The sequence below is a fragment of the Phoxinus phoxinus genome, assembly GCF_949152265.1.
Source record: "Phoxinus phoxinus genome assembly, chromosome: 11".
NCBI classification, from domain to species: Eukaryota; Metazoa; Chordata; class Actinopteri; order Cypriniformes; family Leuciscidae; genus Phoxinus; species Phoxinus phoxinus.
Window position 1 is genome coordinate 19,791,638 of NC_136886.1, and position 26,007 is coordinate 19,817,644.

Sequence of the window (26,007 nt, forward strand, 5' to 3'; positions counted from 1 at the left end):
ATAACAAAGCCTGTTATAAGCAAGGACTGTTTATTTAAAATGCTATTATAAATCTCTAAACCCATATTGTGGAGCACAGACAATGTGTGTTCACACACACAAACTCACGTAGAGTATGCAAGATATGTAAATGTGTGCGGGTCAATGACAAATCCAAAAAAAAAAAAAGTTTAAAATGCAGGCGCCAAGTTCTAAGAAACCTTGTATTCAAGTAGGTTTCATAGGGTTTGAAAAAATGTTTATGCTATTTTCAAGAAAAGAAAATCTAATGATAATGTCATGTGGTGTAACCATAGAGTTACACAAGTAACAACATATTTTTCTTACACTGTGAATTGATACGAGTGTACGCATATTAATCATTATTTTAATTTAAAGTAAAAAGGCCAATTTATCTGATATTTTAAGAGACCTACTGAATGTAACACTTCTTCACGGATATCTGCGGACTTCCTCTATAATATTATTTACTGTTATGAGATAATGCCACATTATTGACACGTTCATGTCTAACATGCAATGCATTGGACGGACGGATGGATGGATAAATAGGTCTCATATAAAGAGGTGGGTATGTTCTATGCTAGACCTAAAATAATATTTACTAAAATATATGTACATTCATGACTATTAGCCATTCATAAGGGACAGAAGTGTGAAATTTGGTCCACAAACACCAATAAATATTTGAGGATATTCTAATGTCCACACTGCACGTGATGCTGTAAAAATGTGAACCCTCAGAGAGAGACACCAATCAGACACAGATGTTCTTACATATGACCTCATGTATGCATTTTCTTTCTCACCATCCTGCCGTCATCTCCAACACTTTGGGCCGCCCCACCTACAGACCCATTAGAGGAACCGTCTTTCTCTAAACAACCGGTCGTGATTAGCTTTCATTCACCGCCATATGCTTTTCACAAGGACAAACCAAAGCAGTTAACAAGTCCATTTCCGTACCTGTTTGTAATGTGGAAGAGGACACTTCCGATTCTGGGAATAATAGAGGGGAGTGATTTGCTCTTGGACCTGAGCCGCCTTTCCAGGCGCTAACTCCCAATCGTTAGAAAAAGTCACTGCCGAGAGGCGGTATGCAAAGGAAGGGTGGATGTTGACAATCCGTGTCCTGTCCTGTCCTGTCCTCGCTGCCAGCTCTCTCCCACTCTGTCTGTCTGTCTCTCTCAGCTTACAGCTAGCAATTCCAGTATTCCTGCTCTATTCCCAAAACAGAGTCTTCCAACAGTGACTCATTGGAGAGATTCCTCTGCATTTAAATCTGTTTCCTATAAATTAGTCTCTGTTATCAGAAGATGTCTCACGCTATGGGTTGCTCTTGTGCCTCACTTACAGGGAGAAAGTATTTGGGCTGTTAACGAGTTTCCTATTATAAAGGCCAGCTTGTGGCAGCTATCATCTTACAGATGTTGTTTCAAAAAGCACAGGAAGGTGAAGTGAATTGTTACATTTCCTAAAAGTGTATATTATATATATATATATATATATATATATACACACACACTTATTGCAGAGTAAATATAAACCAGTACAGGCAGTTGCAGTTAATTTTAAAACAAAATGTTGGAAAACCCCAAATACTCGGCTGAAACAAACAAAAACAAGATACATTAAAAATACATAAAGTGAAATGGTTTTGGAGGCCAGAAATCATTGACCAAAATAGCGATGTTTCATTAGCGCATATGTATGAAATTTCGAGAGGCAGCTTGTTGACGAAGAACTTTACGACTGGTATATAATTTATTACCTGAGAACATGCCACTTTAAACTTTAAAGCTTTAATTTTGGTATTTCATTTTGGTCACTAGTACTAATATGGACCTATAATTTATATATAAATAATATGAAATTATAAGTTTGCTGATTTTCAACCAGCTTTGTATTGCTACAATTTCAGAATAATATGTAAATTAACAATGTTTACACTTTCTATGTATTACCTGCACCCCGACATTCCTGTTTATTTGTCAGCATAAATCCACTGGATGATGCAAAACGCGCACTTTTGACAGCTCCACGGCTTTTGTTAAAACTACTGATTTTTGATCGACAGAAGTGCAGTGCCAAAATAGTGCGCAAAATGGGTGTTTCTTTTTTTTTTTTTTTTTAGGGGGGGGGGGGGGCAAAAGGGAATGCCACAGCCCTTTTTCTGTTTTCCTCAAATCATGCATCTATCACACATTTAATTGTTTTCATGTTTACTGGCTGCATAGACAAGCAAGTTTTATTAAAAGCCCATCTTCCCAGTGGTGAATTCCCCCATCTTTGTAGTACAGCATCACTGTATCATAAGAGAGGCTGCAAGCTAGTATGTTCATTAGTAATCTGTGATTCTTTTAGAATCGTTCATACACTGCTTCTAATGACTCGGTATTAAAGAATTGGTTGAATGAATGATTCAATGCCTCATTCATAACGCACAAAAAGACAATCACTTGGTGCCACCTGTAGACTTAAAAGTAACCTGCAGAAACAGCCACTGAATGAATCTTTTTGGTGAATGGGTTCAAATCAGTGAAATGAATCCCCTGCACTACTGTGAGCATAACAGCATCTGTCTGCTCGCGCGTCTGGGACACAGGACATTTCCAAGGTGCTGGGATCTATCACAGCTCTCTGGGAGAAATTTACCCCTCTCTCATATGCCCCACACACTCAGCCAGGGAGTTGCCACAAAAAAAATGTCATAAGAAATTCGTACCCCCCTTCGTTTGCAAAGCCGCTGCTGCGGTAGAGGAGACCGCTAGGTTGCACGGATATGGGGGCTCATGTGGTGTCTGCAGTAAAGAGATCCAGACAGCCATGATGTGTGCACCAATGTGAAGGATGGTGGAATTTTTTTTTATTCTTCATTCCAATGGTCATTAAACACCCCCAACATAGAGACTGAATGAAGAAAAATTAAGTAATGTAAAGAATATTATATTTTTGAATCACTCACAAACAGCACAGCTTAACTGCAACAGCAGAATGGAATTGTGCTGTCAGATTGACATTTTATCTGCTGATTAACATAGATGTTGTTCTATCCAACAACAAAAAAGATTTCTGAGTAACAACATGGATCATTTCCCTGAAAAAGCCTTAAATCATACAATGATTATCAGGAGTTGGTCACTGGAAATTATTAAAATGTATTATCATTAAATTTAATTTACTTGAGGACATGGAAACTAAAGTTTCATCCAAATTGTAAGGAACAGAGAAGACTTTTTGGATATTTGAAACACAAGAAGATATTTTTTATGAAATTTGAGAGATTTCAGCCCCTCCATTGAAGGTCCATTCCATCAAAACAATGACGCTTAAAAGAGTTGATAAAGAGATCGTAAAAGTAACCCATATGAATCGAGTGGTTTAATCCAAGTATTCTATCCTCTTGATAGAGATTTTTTTTTTTTTTACCAAAAACTGGAAGCTCAAACGTATGCTTGATACACGCGATATCCAGTGAAGTTTCTTCTAGCGTCACGCAAACACGTTTAAGATTCAGCAAAAAACCAATGAGGTTTGTTCTTGCTCGTCAAGCAAGTGCGGTTAAGCTGCTGTTGACCATTATGTGCTGTATTGATCAAAATTGAATAGAAGCCTAAAAGAAATTGGTTCATCATATAAAGCAACCATGTCTGTTCACAAGATCCATATGGATTAGTGTCTCAATTTTCAAGAACTTTTTGAAGCATCAAAGGTTTAGTGAAATGCACTTTTGAATGGAAGGGACAGAAATCAAGGGTTTGGAAAGACATGAGGATGAGTAACACGCCCTACAGACGTCTTTTCCTTTTTTCTGTATAAACTTCAGATGCAAACAATTGTGATGACAAATATATTTATAATGTATTTGTAACATTTACTGCTTAGTGCACTATATGTGACCAAACAGGATCAGTCCCAAAACTCTACAGTGATACTTATGCTCATAGTGTGAATGTATATTGTTAATGGGTGCTGCTTATATATAATAATATACATTAATGCTGCTTTTGTGTGCGTTGTGAATGCCTAATAGCTGATGCAGACAGGAGAACTGTGGTTTCTTCCAACCACTAACATCAACTAAAAAGGTGAGTCCTCTTTGTCAATGACTGTGGTAAGATTAACTGTTATAGAACAGGCAACTATTCTACAAGAAATGTATGCTCTTATTTTGTGAAACAGAACAGTAAACACACAAGGGTGCTATACTGCGATGAATGTATGATTACATGGGTGTGTATTCCTGCATGTGTGTGTTAGAGAAGGAGTCCTTCCCACGGCGCTGTTTCGAGTTCTGCTTGTTTTTCCTTGCTGGTTCAATCACTACTGGGGCAGCGTGTTAATTCTCTGCAACTAACTGGGGTAATTTCTTCTCCTGGGGTGTGACAGTGAGCGTTTGCCGCCACCACAATTCTTCACAACTGTTACCACTTGGCCCTAAAGCAGAACAGAGTTCAGGAGCCCGTCTTTGCCAACAACAACATACAATATTGGCATCTCACTCTTCCCACATGGACCACACTCTCCATTTGATGATATAATGCAGGCAATTACAATATTTACAAGAAATTGTGCTTCATCGTGGAATGCCTCACATCCCGTTTCCTCACTGTTTTATCCTTGGTGTAAACACTCTTTCAGAGTTAGGATTAGTTGGACTGTACTTCATGTTGAGAGTTTACAAGTTTATAAACGGACACTAAGCTGAAAAAGGCTTGCTGAGTTTCGGCCAGTAAGAAAATACACACTTGGGTTTAGCTTGAAGGAACTAAGAAAAGATGTTTGTGTGATTTTGACACATGCAATGAAATGATAACAAACACATTCAGATCTCCTCTGAAGGGACATAAAACAATAAAATAAGCTTTGTCCATCTATGTACAATCTATATGATCATTTATAACCATAATCCAAAACATCAACATCTAACCTCTTTGTACGTGGCTCAGTGACAAATAAGAGTTTGAAGAGGAGAAATCTTTAAAAAAATGTACTTTAAAATACATGAGTAATGTTCTTAGAAACTCTTTTGTACTAATTTAGCTGTCAAGTGGCTCATATTCATATGGTTTGAAAAACTTGTATACCATTTGTAACTCTTTCTCTGCCATTGATATTTCTGGCTTTCCGTGTTTTCACTGTTATACGGTAGAGGTGCTATTAGGCATCTTCTGAAAGAGTACTGAATCTCCTGATTAAAAGACATGTGAAGAAGCAATACCAAGCGATATCATATTCATATGTAAGCAGATGCATATGTAAAATAATGCGATCTTCAAACATTAAACCGCATATAAATCAAAACTGCCTAATGTTACCGAATGAAATGTCGACCCATGATGAGCTATGGGACTGTTGATGGATTCGATCAACTCAATCTATATTTTGATCATCGGTTTGAATCCAACCTCCGATTTTTAATCTTTGACGAAAATTTGTCAAAACATTTTTTTTTTAAACAGGCGGTCTGTTCTTTATTTTGATATATGTGTGTGCACAGTTGAATCATTATTCCAAAAATGTTTTTAAAAATATTTTTCAAGGTAATAAGTTATTCTTCATCAATATGATGAATTAATCATTTATAAATATCATTATGTGTTTGAGTCGCCACACCACGAGACATTTTACAACCTGGACTAACCTTGCCATGTCATAAAAAGCTTAAATTATCTTAATGACACAGTCATGAGGGTCTTCTTAAGGGGTCCATTGGATATGACGATGTTGATGTTTTTTAAACTTTTTTATTAACATTCCGTTTTGATTTTTACCATGCTTTTAATTTTTTACCATGCTCAGCCAGTTCTAGCGACAATACAGAAACACTGACACTGTTGTTCCAAATGTGGTTTACTCTCAACGATGTTGCAGATGGTATTAATAAGTTTCAAGAAGACCATTTTCATACATTATATGATCCAAGTTATGAAGGATGTGTGAATCACAACAAAAACACTAGTCCAGCATTCTGTTCAGGGGTGATGTGTGGGAAATGCCTCAAGAGCAGGAATCGAACACAATGAAGCATTCACATTAAAACTGAAATGAAGGTAGAGACCAGATCTGGAGGGGAGCCCGGGAAGGGTACGTCTTTCAACACGGCATCTGTATCAACCTGCTGAGGTCTTTTTGATGAGAACTTTGTGGATTTTCTGTCAGGGAAAGAATTTCTGTGTGGAAAATATATGTGACCTAAACAACCTTAAAGCTGGTCAAAGCACTGTCTGGGGATTGATAGAGCCTTTAGTCAATGAGCTTGACAAAGAGGTTGTGGTCTTCAACAGTTCTTTGTGTGTGTGCTTAAATACTGCTGTGTACTGACACGAAAAGGAGAAAAGAAGGAGAAAAAGTGAGACACAGACACATGGCACATGTGTACAAATTAGTCTCGCCATTGGATGGGGTTCACCGGAGCCCTCTAAATCTGGCGAGGTTTGCTCTATTCACCATTCCACCAGAAGATTCATTGTTCTATGGGCACCAGAGCAGACGGTTGGCCTGTGATTTAGTGATTCTCAAAGGAAGAGCTCTCTTTTAAAGGTGGGACTTCAAAGTCAGATCCCAAACGGAAACCGTGTTGTCATATGAAGACAGGGCATTTTAGCTGTCAAATGAGCAGAAAACTGAATAGGTTAGTGTAGATTTACTGAAACAAGGGTCAGAACTCACGAAAACAAATCCATCAGTTAGATTTGAACAACCAATCAGTGGTCAGCCAAAGAAAATATGGTGCGTTATGGTGGTTGATGCTAATTAAAGCTCGACAAAATGTTGTAAAATGCACAAAGGCATTCCTCAAATGTGCTGAAGTTTGATGTCTGAACTTCAAAAGCATGTGTTCCAGATTTTTGTTCGACTCAATTGAAGGGAGGCACTGGCAACGCAGTTGGACATGATCAGTATTTTGTGATGCAATAAACCCATGACTCACAAACTCATAAAACATAGGAAGAAAACAATCTCTCTTTCAAAAATCTCTTCAAAACGTTTCCTGGAAAATGAGAGAGGGATTTCTGAACCCAGAGCCTTGAGGTACCAAGGCAGGAGAAGCCAGAGATTTCCTCCACATACACACACAATATCATACTAAACAGCTCTCCTTTTTACCACAGCAGGATGTTGCGGTTGCCAGGTTCAGCTCAAAGCCTCAACGCCAGGTAACACCGAACAATGAGAGCATAATTAGAATGAGGGTACCAGCAGCGCAAAACAGGGACGTGGATGAATATAAGCACACCATGACGGGATCTGGCAACCAATGACAAGTGTTGACATCCCAACAGGCTTAATGCAATAAAGGATCTTATATTCTGACATATTTTCATGACCACTCGCAGGTTAAATGACTGACACCTCGGCGTACCTCAGTGTTATTTAATGCTTCCCACGCACCTGCGTTCTAAGTGAAACCGATTTATAAAGATGACCACAGGATTTTAATTAGTGCATACGTGAGACCAGGTAAACCACAGTCTCGAGAGCTGGCTTGCCAACAGAAACACTGACTTCAAGACTATCTAAATTGAACAGTTCTTTTGTATGCTGCTCCTATAGGGAAAACACCGTTTATATCTGTAAAATATTTCTTATTTCCCTTTTGCTTTTCCAGGTGCACATCCATTTAAAAAAAAAGAAGAAATTTGCAGCTGCAGGCCTCTTCATTTAAGGTGACCAAAGGAACACAAGCACATTTGCACTTGTATGGCTGCATTCAATGTATGCAGTATAATAGCATGGTAAACATTGTACAATTATTCATTGACATGTTACACGTTTGAACAACACTGACAAATCAAAGCAGCTTCACTCCCAAGCACCAACATCTGAGGTAGTTCTACAGTGGTCCACTCTACTGCCCACTGGTGGTTGTGGTCTTCACACTTTCTCTATGTAGACCCTGCATGCCACTCTCTTAAATGCTGTTCAAGCTGTTTATAGAGCATAAAGGGAACCTATGGGGTCCATACCATCCAAATTTTCCAAATGCAATGAGTCATGCAAAAAGGCAGATGAATCTGGGCCAAGGGTTTCTTCACTCCGCTTGTTTTTATCGTTAGCTATGATGAGAGTCTGCATTGATTCAAATTCCACTGCAAGGCGGATAAAAAGAGAGCCAGTTTCAGTAGTGGAGCTCAGAAAGTGAACTCACTGATAAAGCGTTATTTCTGGTAAGAGACTATCTTGGTTGGGGACATTTAATATTCAACAATATTATATATCTGCCGTAAAGTGGACGATGATGCAATTTTCTTCTAGAAACAAACTTTGTTGTATTATTTTCATGTTATCACTGTGAATCTGCTTTGATACAATCTGTATTGTAAAAAGCGCAATATAAATAAAGGTGACTTGACTATCTGAAAAAGTGATCAACTGATGCAGTAGCGCGCACAATGTGTGCAAATGTGTGGTCATATTTAATCCATTAATTTCACAAGATCTAATCCAGTTTACACAAAATCCAATTATTTCAATAGGAATCTATGCGATTGGGGATTTCGTGTGAGGGCCCCCACACTGATTGTGCAACAGGTTCAAGTTGATCACATAGATTCGCTAAACTGGCCAAAAGAAAGTTGCTTGAAATTGACTTCTGTGTGAGCGGTTTCTTACATCACTACACTATTGAACACAGACAATACACATTTTCTGCCTGCAAACTTTTTTTTTTTTTTTTTCACTGTGACCACACCGTCAGATCCTTACTGAATTTGACATGTCTTTCTTTGTGTCAATTTGTCAATTTTAGTGTAATCAATTAAAGGGGTCATGACATGAGAAACCAAATTTGCCTTGATCTTTTGGTATATAAGAGGTCTTTGTACCATTAAAACGTCCTGCAAGTTTCATAGCTTAAGACGTCCTCCCCATTATAAACGAATCATTTATTTAATCAAGCTCTAAATACAGCTCGTTCTGGATTCATGGTAAGAAGTGACGTCACGGTACGAAGTGACGTACCAGCGTTTGCATATGACCGCCTCCAGGCACAAGACAGTTACGCTTTAAGCGCAAGGCAACTACGCTCATTTCGTATCGTTGTCGCGCCCGCGCGCCGCGCGCCTCACAAGTGTTCAGTCGACGGACAGCGCGAGTGGGTCTGTGTACAGGGAAATGGATGCCACAGATGTGCTGTTCCTGGCTGTGGACAAACAACATCTTTGAATACGCTGCGAAAGATCCAGTCGTCAGGGAAAAATTGATGCACTTTATTTTTTGCGGACGTCTCAGTCACGGCAGTGTTAGTTTAAGCGTTTGTAGATACATTTGAAGGATGACCGTTTTGAGAACAAATCCCAAAATGATGCTGTTAAGCAATGAAACTGTTGCTCAAAGATAAGTCCTTGCCGACTATTCTGGGCTCAACAACGACGACGCAAACTGTAAGTAATGTGTTTAATACTTTAAACTACTTTTTAAATACGCTGAATACGCAAATGTTCTGGCTGGGGGCGTTAATAATTGATGCATAGGCACTGACGTTAGCCAATCATAACAGTGGGCGTTAACACTGAACTCTTAAAGGGGAAACCCCCCCAAAACAGGCTGTTTGAATCAGAGGATGAGAAACAGGGTGGGAAAAGGTCATAAATCACTACATTTTAAAAGTTTTTTGTAAAAAAAACAATAGTAATACTATATTTGCACCTAAGGGAACATAATAATAAAATAAAAAAAACCATGTCATGACCCCTTTAAAAAAATTAAATAATTAGCACAATAAATAGTTTAGCGAGTCTGCAACCAAAGCAGCTCCAGCTGTTAATACAGGCAACATTCATCAACTAAGAGTTGGTAGAGCCTATCTATCTATCTATCTATCTATCTATCTATCTATCTATCTATCTATCTATCTATCTATCTATCTATCTATCTCTCTGCTTAAACCTGCTCAAACCTTCTCTACTGTACAGGACTGCTAAAAGTATATTCAAGTAGATTTAAAAACTGTAAGATTACAAAATGGCACAGAGCTAACTGGGAAAGAATCACAACACAAGGCTCAAAGGCAGTAATGTTAAGCCTCTGTGTGGTTTGGGATGCTGATCAAAGTTGGAGCATTTAAATCTGAGGGTACTCCTTTCTGACTCAGCGTTCCTGCGTTTCACATGCTAATGACGTAGAGGCTCATTAGTAAAGCAAAGGTAAAACATGAAGCTCTCACTCAATATCGGTGCCATTGAAGCTCTCACTCAATATCGGTGGCATTGAATCTCATCAGCCTGATCTGTTTACCTTGCTGATTTCAGAAACTATTGAGCCGATAATACATCAAACAGATCTTGCAGACAAAAGCTCTCCTTTCTGAATCACTTCAAAAGCAGTCCTATGGAAACCACGCAAGATGTGATAGCGAGCAAACCACGCTCTCTCAAAGGAGGGCTGCGGTTATGAGGGCCCTCTACGGCTAGCCTTGGCGTTGACAGTGTCAGGTGGGTTAGAGCGTTGCTGTTGGCAAGAGAGGACAGTTTGAACAGCTGTGCTAACAGAACGCAATGTTAGCCGAAGATGGAGGTACTATAAAAGGAGGATGAAAGACAACATCGGCCCCTTTGTGCTGTCCTGACATCATAAAGTGTAAAATCAATTATTCTACTTGTATAATCAGAGGTGGGACTATCCCACAAAGAGCCAATGTAGCATCTGTTGCAAACTGTCCACAAGCTAGATGCTTTGTAGGGATAAGGACTGTAGAATGAAACCAGAGAAGGACATCTGAGGTGGAGTTATCCATATCATCTGTACCTTGGACATCATCTAAATTGACAGATCTTGTGTGTTACATGGTGGAAATATAAGAGAGTGGTAGTCATAAACTGTGGTTGGTTTTGGAAAAGATTGTAAGAGTCAAGCCTGGAGAAAGGATTGATTACACGCTGCACAGCTACTAGCTCATTTCAAGTATCCCTTAATTCAAATCCACCAGAGCGAGCCGCTGAGTTGTTAATTATACTGCTCTCAGACTTTCAGCACAGATCAAAATACCCATGTTTCACCATTCTCCGCCTCGGCACAACAACAGTAAGACTGTTGACAAATGTAAGCGTTTGTCAAGATTATAAACGGTGTGATACAAAACGGTTTGTGGTAATCTCTGGTGGTAAAGACTGGTTGTACACCTCTTATCCTCTTATCAGTCTCAATGACCCCAGGAGTAGTTCACCTAAAAACGGATTTACCCAACATTTACCCAACATCTACCCAAAACTGTATGATTTACTTTCATCTGCTGAACACAAAAGGAGAGGCTTAGAAGAATGTTCATGATTCTCTTTACCATGAAATTGCAGAAATTACCAATGAAAGTGATTGTGGGTGCACATTGACAAACACCAAAAATGACAACAAACGTCATAAAAGTATCAAAAAAGCAGTACGTATGACTGGTGCACTACATTCCAAGTGTTCATAAGCCATATATAATATTTGTATCAGGAATATACTGAAATCATGACTTTACTTGATGAAAATCTTCTATTCAAATATGGTGTCATGTTTGTCATCAATGACTTTCAATTACTTTTTAAATGACCGTCAATTACTTTTCTTGTAATCTTTAATCGAAATAACTTCCCAAAGTCCGACCAACATTTTTGCTTGTTCGAGAATCTGTTTCACTCGGATATACGTCAGAACAGGGAATAAAAGACCATCGCAGCTTCTGTTTCATGGCAACGTTAAGTGAATGTACACAGGTGTATGTACACATTTATAACGTATAACGTATATACGTATGGTCAAAAGATTGGGAGTGTAATAACAAAGATTGGATCTTGTAGTGTAAACGCAGCCAAATACGCCAACCAACAATAGCTCTCCCGTTGATGTGGGGTTGAAATAGCATGTGTAAAGTTTGACAATTTTCATTTATGGGTGAAATTTCTCTTTATAAAGCAATGACACATTATGGCATGACTCTTCTAGCCTCTCCCTGTCAAACTTCCTCAATCACTACACACACCCCTTAGGACAATCTCCCATAAGCAACCTGGAGATAAGTGTCCTGCCCAAAAATACATTGGCAGCACCTTACTGGGCTCAAAGAAGCAACCTTCTGGTTACCAGGTCTGGGGTGTAGAAACAACGGCTGTGTCCGAAATCACCCCCTGGGCTCTATTTGACAGCAATTTGTAGTAGTGTCCGTATCCATAGTGTATTTTATTGAATGCACTCATTCAATCCCATAATGCATCTCAATAAGGAGTGTACAACCAATGTACATGTTGTACACAAGATGCACTTCTGGCGCACTCAGTGTCCAAATTAGCTCAATGGACTATTAGTGAAGCAAAGCGATCTCAGATACAGCCAACCAACTTACCATTTCAAAGACTGATTAAACAGTATTACTGTGTCTATAGCGTCTAGTAATGGCATTCAGTAATGACTACCTGTTACTTCTACAAGCTGCAAATCTCTTTATGTCTAGCCCTCCCACTTTCCCTCTCTCCTTTGGTTTCATTCGTAATTCTTTCAATCGGCTTTCTGCATGAAAACAGTGGAAAAAGATAATCTTCAGACAGACCACCAAAGACAATTTGCCAGCAAGTCACCAACTCAATCATTTCCTCATGATGCACTTTCTGTTTAAGACTACAGTTAGACTAGACTGCAGAGGTTTTTAATTTCTAAATTAAAATTAATTTTGACATTGCATAAGGTCAAAAATACTTTCCCCATATAATAATGAAGAAAAAAAAGCCCATTTAAAATAATAAAACCATTTAAAACCGTTTTTATTATTATTATTTTAAACGAGGGAAATCAAAATTCATGTGGTACAACTAACAAGTAACATGAAACAGAAAATTATGTCATAGAGAGACACTGCAGACATTAAAGTGTTAGTTCACCCAAAAATTATGTCAGTAATTACTCACCCTCATGTTGTTCCAACCCCGTAAGACTTTAGTTCATCTTCGGAACACAAAATATATTTTTTTATTAAATCTGAAAGCTGGATCACTCCTCCATAGGCTTCTATTGTAATTTAAACTTGCCGGCCCAGAAAGGTAGTAAAATAAGGTAGTTTAAAATAGTCCAAGTTTATCAAGTGACGAGAATACTTTTTGTGCGCAAAAACAAACAATCAATTTTCTTCAGTGTGGGCCTCTAAATGAGTTCAGGTAGTGTAACAGCGCAGCGCTTCTGGGTTGTACGTCAGAATGTAGGCTCCCTATTGGCCAATGCTGTATAAAGTCTTTTTTTTTTTTGCACACAAAAAGTATTTTCGTCGCTTGATAAACTTATGGTTGAGTCACTTGGACTATTTTAAACTTGTCTTTACTAACTTTCTGGGCCGGCAAGTTTCAATTACAATAGAAGCCTATGGAGGAGCGAGACAGCTCTCAGATTTAATCAAAATATCTTTATGTAATTTTGTGGTCCAAAGATGAACGAAAGTCTTATGGGGTTGGAACAACATGAGGGTGAGTAATTATGACAGAATTTTAATTTTTGAGTGAACAATCCCTAATAACTGTGTATCAAGGTCAAGTTTATTAAAATATATGATAATTGTATTTATTTATTTTTTATGACAGCGCAAGATTAGTTCAGGTTCTAAGATGTCATGTGGTATAACCTCCCCAAAATTAAAAAAACAAAAACAATGAAGGAATTAATGTTATCATGTGTTACTTGACCACATGAATCGGTGATTTTGAACTTTTGCTAAAAATAGTATTCGTTTTTTAAGGCCATATGATACTAATGTTTACATTTAGAAGAACCTGCCATTTTCAACTACTTTAATTTTTTTCCTTTCCATTATTTTGCACACTTGTATGTTGTCATTGACCCTTGTACTTTTACTCTTCTGCAAAGCTGAAGAAATTGTGCTCTGACTTGATCTTTAAATACATAGCTAAAGTTATCTGACCCCAAATACAGTCCCTAGAGTACATCAGCATTTTTAACAAGAAAGGAAGGACGGCTGGTTTTGCTTTAACCTGAGGTGCAACATCTCATAAAACCTTTACCAAAAGATTCCATTTCCATGGCTAATCACTATATCAAGAGCCTGAAATCAGTGTGTGTGTTTAAAGTGTGGCTGGACTAAAGATCTTCTAAATCTCTAAGCTTCCTCTGGCTCTGAATGGGAACCACATGCTGCTGCACAGTACGGTTGTTACCTACTCACTCAATGGACTGCTCTGGGGCATAAGTTAGCCTTCCCTCTCTCAGTCCAGCATCATGGATTCATAATCCAAACCAATATGGTTAACAAGTTACCAATTAGCCCAGTATTAACAGAGCTCCAGTTTTCTCTTACTGTCACCCACAATGACAGCCATGCCAGAACAGTGTGCACGGAGGTAAAATATGATAGGAGGGAATCCTTTCACCCTTAAAAACAGATTGGGTTGGGGGGGGGGGACTGCCAGCTGAAATTGCAGCCTCCTCACCACATGGCAAACTCACTTTCCCCATAATGTGGAGAGAGCTCTAGGGAAATATTACTGCCTGCATGAAGACGTTAAGAGAAGTTTACAGGCAGACCATACACATTCCTGCAGACTTAGGCAACACCGCTTTAAAAGTAATACTGAGGGGTTGAGAATGTGTGTGTGAAGGAATGATATTTTCACCCTTTTAAGAGATCTAGCATTAAAAGTCATAAAAACATGGCAGGTGGGTCAACACATCCCCGGCAAGTGAGAGTAAGCTCCACCATTAAATAATCACTTTCACTCTAAATTAGATTCCCTATAGCTTCATATAGAGCCCATTGACTGTAAGGCGTTTAATCACTCCATAGATTCAAGGACAAGTCTGATACTTGCACAATGGTGCACATTCCATATGGTTTGATTTGTTTTGTACACTGATATTACTAATAATAATAAAAAAAACTCATTGATCTGCTATTTCTTTCATCTTACATTATTTTTTTTATTATTTAATGAAATATCTCATTAGTTTGCATTTTCCCCCTGCCAAAACCTACATGGAGTGTAAGCAACAATGTCAGACAATCTGGATGTCATTGTTTGAGCACAGACTCTCCATCAGAATGGAATCAGTGTGGACATCTGGATACGATCTGAAGTTATGAGGGGGGGCCATAACCTGATAGCATCTAATCCGCAGGAAAGGTAAGGCAGATGATTACATTTCACTACTTTCATTTCCACTATTGGGCTTTTCACACTATTGTTAACCAATAGCCATTCTAACGCTGAGCAAAGGTCACATTTTCACACTGTTTATACCTTTACTAAGCAGTAAGGTGCATTTGGCGGTGAAAATAGTGTAATGATATATGAAACATAGCACTGAACAGCTTTCTGTTGATCAGCACGGGGAATTTAGATGAGCAACTTGAACCCGTTGCGAAATCTGTGAAGATAAATATTCCGCCCTCACACAATTTTTTTTAGATTTCCTATTGAAATGACTGGATTTCACCTGAGAAAGAGCAACAGTAAATGTGATCGTGCTTTTTAAGATTTCACACTGGACATCTGTAAAGTTCTTATTTGCATATTTAAGAGGTAAACAACTTTGATTGGAGAAATACTTGTTTTTCAATAACAGCTTTTCCATCTGTGAAAATGTGGGCATGCAAGCAAAAAACAAATAATGCCGTCTCTTCTTTACTCAAGTTTGTGCTTGCCATCACTGTTTGACATTTTTATTTTTGCACAGATGTTAAAACTAAACATTGCATGTGAAAGTGTCTGTTATTGTACAAAGAACATGAATATTTAATGAGGTATGAACTGTTTATTTTATGATTTGTTGTCAGTTGCTAAACAATTTGCTGTAACATTCTCATAGCACTGAACTTCAGTGGTAGGACTGTTATCAGTTTCATAACCATGGGTTAAAAGTGATGCTAACCCGGTTTTAAGTTACAAATGGTAATTTTTTGCTTAATGCAGAGCTAAATATGGGTATAAAAGACGATTGCCCATGGTTAAGGACAAGTGTGAGTATCTGCAGTCAACAAACATGTCCCATTCAAACAAAAAACTCAAGTCATGTTTCACTGTGCCTATTATCCGTGTATTTCAGTTCAGTCACGAAACCAAGCAATCTGGCCCTGTATCTGCATAGGTTGTGGTATTAATCAAATGTATACAGAAAGATCTGTATACAGCGGCTGAAATTAAACAAAGAAAAGAGCACAAGAAGGGGGTCAAAATTGTTCCAAGTATAAAGTTACCAGGTTTTACCCTAAAAACTCTTCACAAAACAACTAAATTACAACTTCACTTGTAGGATGACTACGTTCTCATTTATCTAATGAGACCTTACTGATAGATAATGTGTTTTTTGAACGCTCTGGACTACCATTAAAGTTTCATTACATTACATCTCATTTTTAATACGCTAAATTCCTCCGTGTTGTGAAAACACCATGTGCTCAATCTGTCGTCTCCTTCGATACTCTGTAGAAAATTATCGAGTTCTACATCTCGCCATCATTCATAACACATGAGTGCACTGACATCAATTCGCGTCTGTAAATGCAACTTCCTTCCTTTTCAAAACAAAGACATTTGTTCAGACCCAAAGCATATTTTTCTCAAAACAAATCTGTCTTGTGTCTTGACATGCGAAAAAGTATCTAGAATGCAACGAGAGGTGTAAAGCGTTCACCGCTCATCTTGGTCACACGGTTTGCAGGGCTCTAGATCACTTCTTCCTGTCGTCTGGGAATTCCTGCCACCGATGTTTAATGTGGGGCCATGCAGCAAACGACTGTCACAAGCACACATTCATTCCAGATGTATCACGCCATATCAAAGCCAAGATCCACTAAGCAGCACTGCGGCCTGGGCGGCGGGAATACCGATTAGATGCTTTATGGCATCTATAAAAAACAAAAGAAAGAAATCTGAAATCTGAAAACCGCACTCTCAGCTTCTTAAAAAGCTCTTTCAGCTTCCACTGCGATCTTGTGGCTTCGTTTTCGAAGGTAACTGTGAGGGTTCCTCTGCTCAAAGAAAATATTTGCTATGCTTGGTCCATGAAAGTGAGATCAGCTCTCGGCATGCTGTCCAAGATGGAGGTTTTATGGTGGGGGAACACAAGCATAATGTGTTGAGTGATAAAGAACTAAGAATTTGTGAAGTTTTGGAGTGGTAAGATTCACTTCGCTGACTGACCTGAGCTCCCAGTTTCTCTTCCACCCCACCAGCATCCAACCTGAAATGGAATCTCACAAGTCAGATTTTTTTTTTTTATGTCAAAGACCCACAAATATTTTATGATCCCCTTGCAAGGGGCCCTCTTTAGAAAATATAAAGGCAGCTATATTGTATATTGCCAAGTATAAATACACATTTTATACTGTGGGTAAAACAATTATCAATTATTAAAATTAAAATTAATGTGACCTGTTATTTTACAAATTACCTGATATAAAGTCATTTTATAAATGACTTTATATCAGGTGTGTCTTTTTTCTAGATCTTAGGACCCAAGTTTGAAAACCCCTTTCATTTGGAACATCACTTAGGCAGGAAAGCAGTGTGACATACAAATGCAAAGTGCGGAGAAGACTTCACTCACGATACAAGTGATGTGACAAGAAGAATGGCTCAATTTAATACGCATTTTAAACTATATTTTATCAATGCTTTCCAGTATTGAATGAATTATATTTATTATAGTCGCCATCTTGGATTAACTTACGGAATTGCCCTCACTGTGACGAATAAATGCAATGCTAGCTTAGAATTTGGCCAAAAGAAGGAATCGTATGAGGCAGAACAATAAAGTTGCATATCTTTTGGAACAGCAATACCTTAAAATGCTGCCTAATGAGGCAACTTACTAGGTTTTGGAACAGAGATAATGTTCACACATCATAAGCATCCAAAATATGCCAAACGGCAAAAAAAAACCGTACATAAGTCAAATGGCCAAAATCAAATCCACATAAGGAAAAGTTTAACAAGTCATTTTGGTATACAGCTTCACTGTATAACCACAACTGGCAGCATCCACGAGTCCTGGCCCTCAGTATCTCTTGAAATGACATGTCTTGTGGTTTGAAAGACATAACCATTACAAACATTTCCAGATCCATGAGTCTAATAAAAACAACACTGCATAATCAGCACTGACGATCATAATAAATCCATTTCATGTGAATTCAGGTTGCGGCCAGTTTGTGCTTCCAGGACGGCTGAGTCATCGTTATCTTATTCCGTTTTCCTCATATCTCTGTCAGGATGACAAAATGACAAACCACAACTCATGTTCATCTTAACTACATGCGATTACTTGTAGGTTGTTTCCTCGACAAAAAAACGTCTTCGCTGCATTGTTTCACGTGGGATAGCTGTGGAAAAAAAGATCTTGATGAATGAATCAAACTATGGAGAATAAAAAGAGCTGTGATTGATGATGCTACCTTTAAAAAGTTGTCAAATGTCCCAAACATGCTCTATTCATGGGTCTCTGCTGGGAGGCCTAATCTTATTGTAAGCCGCTCTGCACAGGCCAACACTGAGGCCAAGCAGAGGAGGGAAAAAGTCAGAATGAAGAGAGAATGAGATGAGACATGATGGATAGAGGCCTGCCCCAGAGATGCAGATGGAGAAACCTTCCCACTGTCTTGTCTCGGTTTCTTTATCACTCCATCAAGTCAGAATGGTAACAGAAGCCAGCAAAGGACAACGTCTTTTAACTTTTTACAGTTGCTCGGCTCTGAAACTAACAGTCTGATACGCTGCCCTTTGTGCAGATGTTAAATATGTCAGAGCTGGAAAAAGTGATATGTCTTTAATAGGGATAGGGAGGGATAGGGAAAAATGGGGGGGGGGGGGGTAGTAAAACAGAACATGGAGATGATTTGAAGCATTTAAACATTTAAATATAAAATCAAGAATTCAAAAGCCTGAAATGAATAAAATACAGCTGCAAAATCATGCAGTTCCTATCTGGTTTACTGTTACCAAGTTATAAAGCACAAGTTATTGCATCCTGCCTTTATATAAACTTTACAGTCTTTCAAAAACCGGAGACAGTATATGTGAAGTGTTAAGGATATCAAACTAATAAAGGTCTCCTGATGCCAGGAATGTGGCTGAGGCCATTTCCCATGTGCACAAGCATCACAGCTGTGTGAGATGTTGCATCCATTCAAATGAAACACCCATAGATATATGGATATCTTCCAAGTTTGATACATATTTGTCTTGTCTTGCATTTGTTTGGCTTTTAAAAGTCTCAATGTCTTGCTTGTATTTGTTTGGTTTTTAAAAGTCTCAATGTCAAGAGTATACTGTAGATATACTGTAGCTGGTTTCCGAGTATAACATTTTATTTTTATTTTTACGCAACCAAAAAATGATCATGATTTTGTTTTTATTATTGTTATTATAAAAAAAGTTACTGAAATTTTGGAAATAAAAAATCTGGATGGGAATTAGTACTGGTCAAATAAATGCAGCTGGAAACACAGAATAACAGCCTATGCTTTTCCCCCATGACTAAGATGAGACAATAATAGGGTCATTAAACGATAATTGTGACTATTTTAACATTTCATATTATTGACAAAAAAAGAAGAGACTACACGTAGTGCAAAAAATTAAAATAAGATGAGAAGAATTCTTCGGAAATTCCTCTTTTGTGTTCCATGGGAGGAATAAACCTCATAAGGGTTTACGACATAATGAGTAAACGATGACAGGATTTTTTATTTTAGGGTGAACTAGCCTACTTCTTTAAAATCAACAGCAAGTGCACTTGAGCAAAGCAATAATTTTCATTGCTTCCCAAATGCAATTATAACCATTTCATATTTATATACAACAGTGACATATTAAACAAACCAATGGGAAGTTCAAAACTCACTCTACTCTTGGACCTCCAGCTCAGTTTTTATCTATATGACTGTTTTATGACTTTTGGCGTCCTCTCGATCCGCAGTAGATCTGCCATGTACAGATCCTGTCTGCTTCTCACCACAGACAGAGTCTATTCGCTCAAGGGAATGTGACATATCTATCAGCACAACACCGTATTTTCCGGACTATAAGTCGCTCCGTAGTATAAGTCGCATCACTCAAAAAATGTGTCATGAAGAGGAAAAAAACATATGTAAATCGCACTGGACTATAAGTCGCATTTATTTAGAAATGTATTTCAAAAAATCCAAGACCAAGAACAGACATTTAATCTGGAAAGCCAAGTTATTCAACTAACTTACACAATAGCACACAGAACAACAGGCTGACAGGTGTCCGGCATGTTAACGTAACACAGGGTTTCCCGCAGCACTTTAGAACTAAGGTCGTCCGTCTAAGCAACACACACCTGCCGCCTTAACTACGTCGTCAAAAAAATGTATATGAACGATATCCGCCGTGTTACTCTGTCCTGTTTAGAGCTTAGATTCTCTGCCCGAGCCCGATATTTCCCGCCGCTATACTCAGGCCGGGCCCGTTATCTAGAGACGTGCGGCGCGGGACTAGATTTGATGGCCGAGTGTGAGCGTGGGTGGTAATGCACTCACTCTGTGTGTGCGGGGCTGCGGGAGAATAAAACGATTAAATAGAAATATCTATGAATAAAACATAAAAACTAATAAATTGTTATTCATCGGTTGCACAAAAGCAACAAGAACAACTAAAACAAAATAGAAACGATTTACAGGCCAGAGTTTCTATTTGTAACATGTTTGCAGCCTTGAGCGATGTAGCCAATCACAGACATATGTGTTGATTTCTTGAACACAATGGCCAATCAGAAGCGTTAAAGATAGAATCCCCTCACCGCTCAAAACTGACTTTTTGTTCATGCTGGTAAATCCTCTGATTATAAAAGATATTATGAAAGATTCATTATGCAGTCAGCTTCATTGATAATGACAGAGATGTATGAGAACGAGATGAACTGATGTCAGCTTTATAGGAATTATTAAGGGAGCGCACTTTGCGCGCATTCAGTCAGTTTCAGTAGAGCGCCCTCTCGCGGCTGTAGACGGTAATGTTTTCTCTTGGTTCATCTCAGTCAGTATGAATTCATTTTGATATACAAGTCGGTCCTGACTATAAGTCGCAGGACCAGCAAAACTATGAAAAAAAGTGCGACTTATAGTCCGGAAAATACGGTAGTTGAAATACACATACTGTATAATACCCCTCATAACCTCAGCTTGTATATAACGTGGCATTCAGTTTCTTAACACAAACGTACTCGGTTACTAACGTAACCTCGGTTCTCTCTAGGAGAGGGAACGAGTACTGCGTCGAAAGAACGCTACGGGAAAGATATTTCTTTGTCGAGATTGAAGCCAAAAATTAATCCTTAATTTTGTAATATTGTAAAACGCTTTTCTGAAGCATACAACCTAGGCGGAGCAATACAGCTCACCCATTGGCTGCTCTGCCAGAAAAGCACAGCCTATGCGAGGCCAGGACGCTGACCAATGAGGACGCTTCGCGCCCTTCTGCGTCACCTCCCGCCCAAACAGGCGTGGCCTAGGCCTATAAATACGAGCATAGCTGTCTAACACGCCGATTTTCGTCAATGAAGCGACGCAGCGTGGACACGCACGGCATGAGACGCAGTACTCGTTCCCTCTCCTAGAGAGAACCGAGGTTACGTTAGTAACCGAGTACGTTCTCTTACGTAGAGTTCTCTCGTACTGCGTCGAAAGAACGCTACGGGAACCCCATGCAAACCGCCGTGCGTGTTCTTGGATCGACACAGACACCTAAGGGCGCGCGCGCCCTGGTATACAAGCGCCTACCCCAAGAAGTATAAGGAGAGCGGCTAAAATAGCATCATCCCTTATAGTAGTGCCTCTCAAGGCATAATAGCATATATATGTAAATATAGATATATATGAGGGGTAATAGCATGCTCATGGGACACATTGTCAGTGAGTGATGCTTAAAACATTGAAGTGACCTGGGCCGCAGCGCGGGGCAGGAGCACTTATACATATTAGACATTGAAGTGACCTGGGCCGCAGCGCGGGGCAGGAGCACTTGTACATATTACCATTGAAGTGACCTGGGCCGCAGTGCGGGGCAGGAACACTTATACATAGTCTTCTAGACCGAGAGCAGTTTAGCCTGCAACGCAGGAACCTCTAGGTTATAGAACCTAATAAATGTAGACGGGGAGGCCCAGCCTGCCGCCATACAGATATCTTGTAACGAGATTCCGCTATACCAAGCCCATGAGGAGGCCATGCCTCTCGTGGAATGTGCTCTGATGCCCAAAGGGCATTCCAAGCCTCCAGATGCGTAGGCTAGCGCAATGGCGTCCACTACCCATCGAGACAGACTCTGTTTCGTTGCGGCTCGTCCCTTGGAGCGCCCGCTGAACGAAACGAAGAGCTGCTCCGTCTGTCGAAAAACAGCGGAGCGGGACACGTAAGCTCTTAATGCCCTGACCGGGCAAAGGGAGCTATTTCCGTCCTCTGAGGCCGGCAGGGCCGACAGGGAGATGACCTGAGCCCTGAACGGTGTGTTGAGGGACTTAGGCACGTACCCATGCTTCGGTTTCAACACGACTATAGAGTCGTTTGGACCGAACTCCATACAAGAAGCTCTCACTGAGAGCGCTTGCAAGTCTCCCACACGCTTCACTGAAGCGAGAGCCAAAAGAAACACGGTCTTGAGAGACAGGTGTTTCATGTCAACTGAGTGAATAGGCTCGAAAGGGGCCCCTTTCATAGCGTTCAACACTGTAGAAAGGTCCCAAACGGGGACTGAAGGAGGCCTTGGAGGGTTTAACCTCCTGGCGCCTCTCAGGAAGCGGACCACCAGGTCGTTCCTGCCTAGTGAACGGCCAAGCGTTGGATTAACGAACGCTGATATGGCAGCCACATAGACTTTGAGCGTGGATGGGGTTCTTCCCTTATCCAATAGCTCTTGCAAGAAGGAGAGAATCTCCGGTTCCCCACACTGAAGTGGTGACAGACCTTGATCTGAACACCATCCAGAGAACACCGACCATTTGGAAGCGTAGAGCCGTCTAGTAGACGGAGCCCTAGCTTGTTCGATCGTGTCTAACACTCCTCTTGGGAGGTTAGCGGGTACCCGTTTATGGCCCATACGTGTAGGGACCAAAGCTCGGGGTGAGGATGCAAAATCGAGCCCTTGGCCTGTGAGAGGAGGTCTCTCCTCACTGGTATCGGCCACGGGGCAGTACTTTTCAGTTGCATCAAAGCTGGGAACCAGGTCTGATTCGTCCAGAATGGAGCAACTAGCAGTACTGAGCATCCGCTCTCCCTGATACGCTCCAGCACTTGAGGCAGGAGTGAGACAGGAGGAAAAGCATAGAGCGGGCGGCGGGGCCAGACTCTGGCCAGCGCGTTCGTGCTCTTCGAAAAGAATTCTGGGCAATGAGCGTTTTCCTGGTTTGCAAACAGGTCTATTTCCGCTCTGCCGAACGTTTTCCACAGCAGACGCACTGTCTGTGTGTGTAGGGACCACTCTCCAGTGGGAACGTTGTTCCGTGAGAGTCTGTCCGGGCCTACGTTCAAGTGGCCTGGCACGTGCATTGCTCTTAACGAGCGCAGGTTGTGCTGGGCCCACACCAGTATGCGTTCCGCTAACCTGAATAGGTTCCGGGATCTCACGCCACCCTGGCGGTTTATGTAGGCTACTACCGACATGTTGTCCGAGCGGACCAGGACGTGGTGTCCTTTTATCCGGGGACAGAAGCGCCTCAGCGCAAAGTCCACTGCCATCATTTCCAGGCAGTTTATGTGCGGTAGTTTGGCTCGCTCTGACCACTGGCCAAAGAGCGGACTGCCGTCGAGCAGTGCTCCCCAGCCTGAGGTGGACGCGTCCGTGGACACCACCTTCAGGCTCGAGGAAGTCCCCAGGCTTACACCTGACCGGTACCAGTCTGACGCTCTCCATGGTGTCAGGGCTGAAATGCATTCCTGAGTGACCTTGAGGCGATAGCGACCGTGTAGCCATGCTCGGCGCGGTACGCGCGCTCTCAACCAGAACTGTAGTGGGCGCATGCGCAGCAGGCCCAACTGCAGCACTGTTGAGGCTGAGGCCATGAGGCCCAGCATTTTCTGAAATCTCCTGAGTGGCACTATGTGGCCGCTGAGGAAGGATTTCGCCATTTGCAGGGTATTTCGCCTGCGCTGTGATGACAGCTGTGCTGTCATAGACAGTGAGTTCAGATCCAGTCCTAAAAAGGAGATCCTTTGACTGGGAAACAGTGAACTTTTCTCCCAATTGACCCTCAGACCTAAGCACTCGAGGTGATCGAGTATTAGTGTCTTGTGGTGAGCGAGTTCTGACGGCGATTGAGCCAGAATTAGCCAATCGTCCAAATAGTTCAGAATTCGAACGCCCCGGAGTCTCAGGGGTGCCAGCGCCGCGTCCATGCACACTGTAAATGTACGAGGTGCTAGGGATAGGCCGAATGGCAGGACTGTGTACTGATATGCCCGGCCCTCGAAGGCGAATCTCAAAAATCGCCTGTGACGTGACGCAATTTGTATGTGAAAATACGCGTCTTTCAGATCTATTGCCATAAACCAGTCTTCTCGGCGAATTTGCGCGAGGATACCTCTGGTCGTGAGCATTCTGAACTTCCGCTTTGCAAGCGTTTTGTTCAGACGCCTTAGATCTAAAATGGGTCTGAGACCCCCGTCTTTCTTCGGTACCAGGAAATATCTGCTGTACAGGCCCCCTTCGCTCTGAGCTTGAGATAAAGGCTCTATGGCCCCTTTGCTCAATAGCTTCGCTATTTCGGCTCGAAGTAGATGTGCTACTTCTGTTTTTACCGTGGTTTCGACTTTTCCCGTGAAACGGGGAGGGCGTCGATAAAACTGTAGCGAATAGCCTCTTTTTATAGTCTCTAGCACCCATTCTGAAACCCCGGGTAGTCCTTCCCATGCATCTGCACGTGTGACTAGGGGTTGAATGTAATCTGGGCTCTGGTCGCGAAATGGCGGCGACACGAGAGCAACCATGTGCTGTGACATGGACGCCGTGGCGTCTGAGGCGGGGGACATGTTTAACACAGTATGCGTCCCGCGCGCGCTCGACTCTCTGAGTTGAGAGAGAGCACGCGGGGCGAGCCCTACGGGGCTCGTTATGTTTGTGAATAAACGTGGGCGCTTGGTGGCGGGCACATTTATAACACCGGGGACACTGTGTTTGTGTACTGACTGACCGTTCGTTAGTTTCGTTTTTACAGAAACCGCGGAACGTGCAGTGTGTAGTGGTTGTGGGCACTGGACAGTGGGCACGCTCACTACACGTAAAGCACAATCGGTGTGAGCCGATTTTATGTGTGCAAACCCTGTGTTGAACGGGGCTGTGCTTGTGTGAATGAATGGGCACTGGGTGGGCATTGCAGTTACACACATTACACCATCGGCCTTGGCCGGAACACCAGAAATTAAACTCTTTTTTAGATTTATCTGGGTCGCCGTGAAAACGGCGTTTGTGTGCAGGCAAACGGGCTTTACGGCCGGTTTGTTGGCTGCTGAGTACACTGGTACAAACACGGAACTTAGGGCTGTACAAGCGGGAATCTTTGGTGGAAGTCCGGCCGCAGCGGGACCCGAACACCGTCTTTTTCCTAGCAGGGCTAGGATGGCGCCGAGGCCTCGGGCTTGATTGAGATCTTGGGCCGAGGACCACGCGGTGGCGGGCGGCGTCCGGCGGAGCGAGACCGTGGTCTCTCTCGGGCCTGTTGTTGCTGGGCCGGCGCGGCGGGCGCGGGGCGCTGCTGAGTTCGGGCAGGCGGCTGTTTAGGGCGGCCTGTTGCGGAACTGGAGCGCTTTGGCAGGAAATGTCTCATGGCCTGCGAAGTTTTCTGTACCTCGGCGAATCGGTCCGCGAAGTCCTTCACGGAGGATCCGAAGAGGCCAGCCGGTGAAATGGGGGCGTCGAGAAACGCAGAGCGCTCGGATTCCGCCATTTCAGAGAGAGTCAGCCATAAATGTCTCTCAGAAACAGTAGCTGTGGCCATAATCCTGCCGATGGCGTGTGCGGCGGACTTTGTAGCGCGAAGAGCTAGGTCTGTGGCGCTACGCAGGTCCGGAACACT

The 26,007-nt window shown here is 41.3% G+C and overlaps 2 protein-coding genes across 2 annotated transcripts in view; both read right to left on the reverse strand.

Moving 5' to 3' along the window:
- Nucleotides 1–26,007, reverse strand: part of stx8 (syntaxin 8) — a 65,765-nt gene that overhangs the window by 12,444 nt on the left and 27,314 nt on the right. The gene's annotated exons all lie outside the window — the stretch shown is intronic.
- On the reverse strand, nucleotides 21,783–24,875 carry LOC307007498 (uncharacterized protein). Its single transcript, XM_079629575.1, has 2 exons — nucleotides 21,936–24,875; nucleotides 21,783–21,882 (listed from the first exon to the last, which is right to left on the reverse strand). Exon 1 carries the CDS (start codon nucleotides 24,843–24,845, stop codon nucleotides 22,029–22,031), a length of 2,817 nt encoding a protein of 938 aa, XP_079485701.1. The 5' UTR covers nucleotides 24,846–24,875; the 3' UTR covers nucleotides 21,783–21,882; nucleotides 21,936–22,028.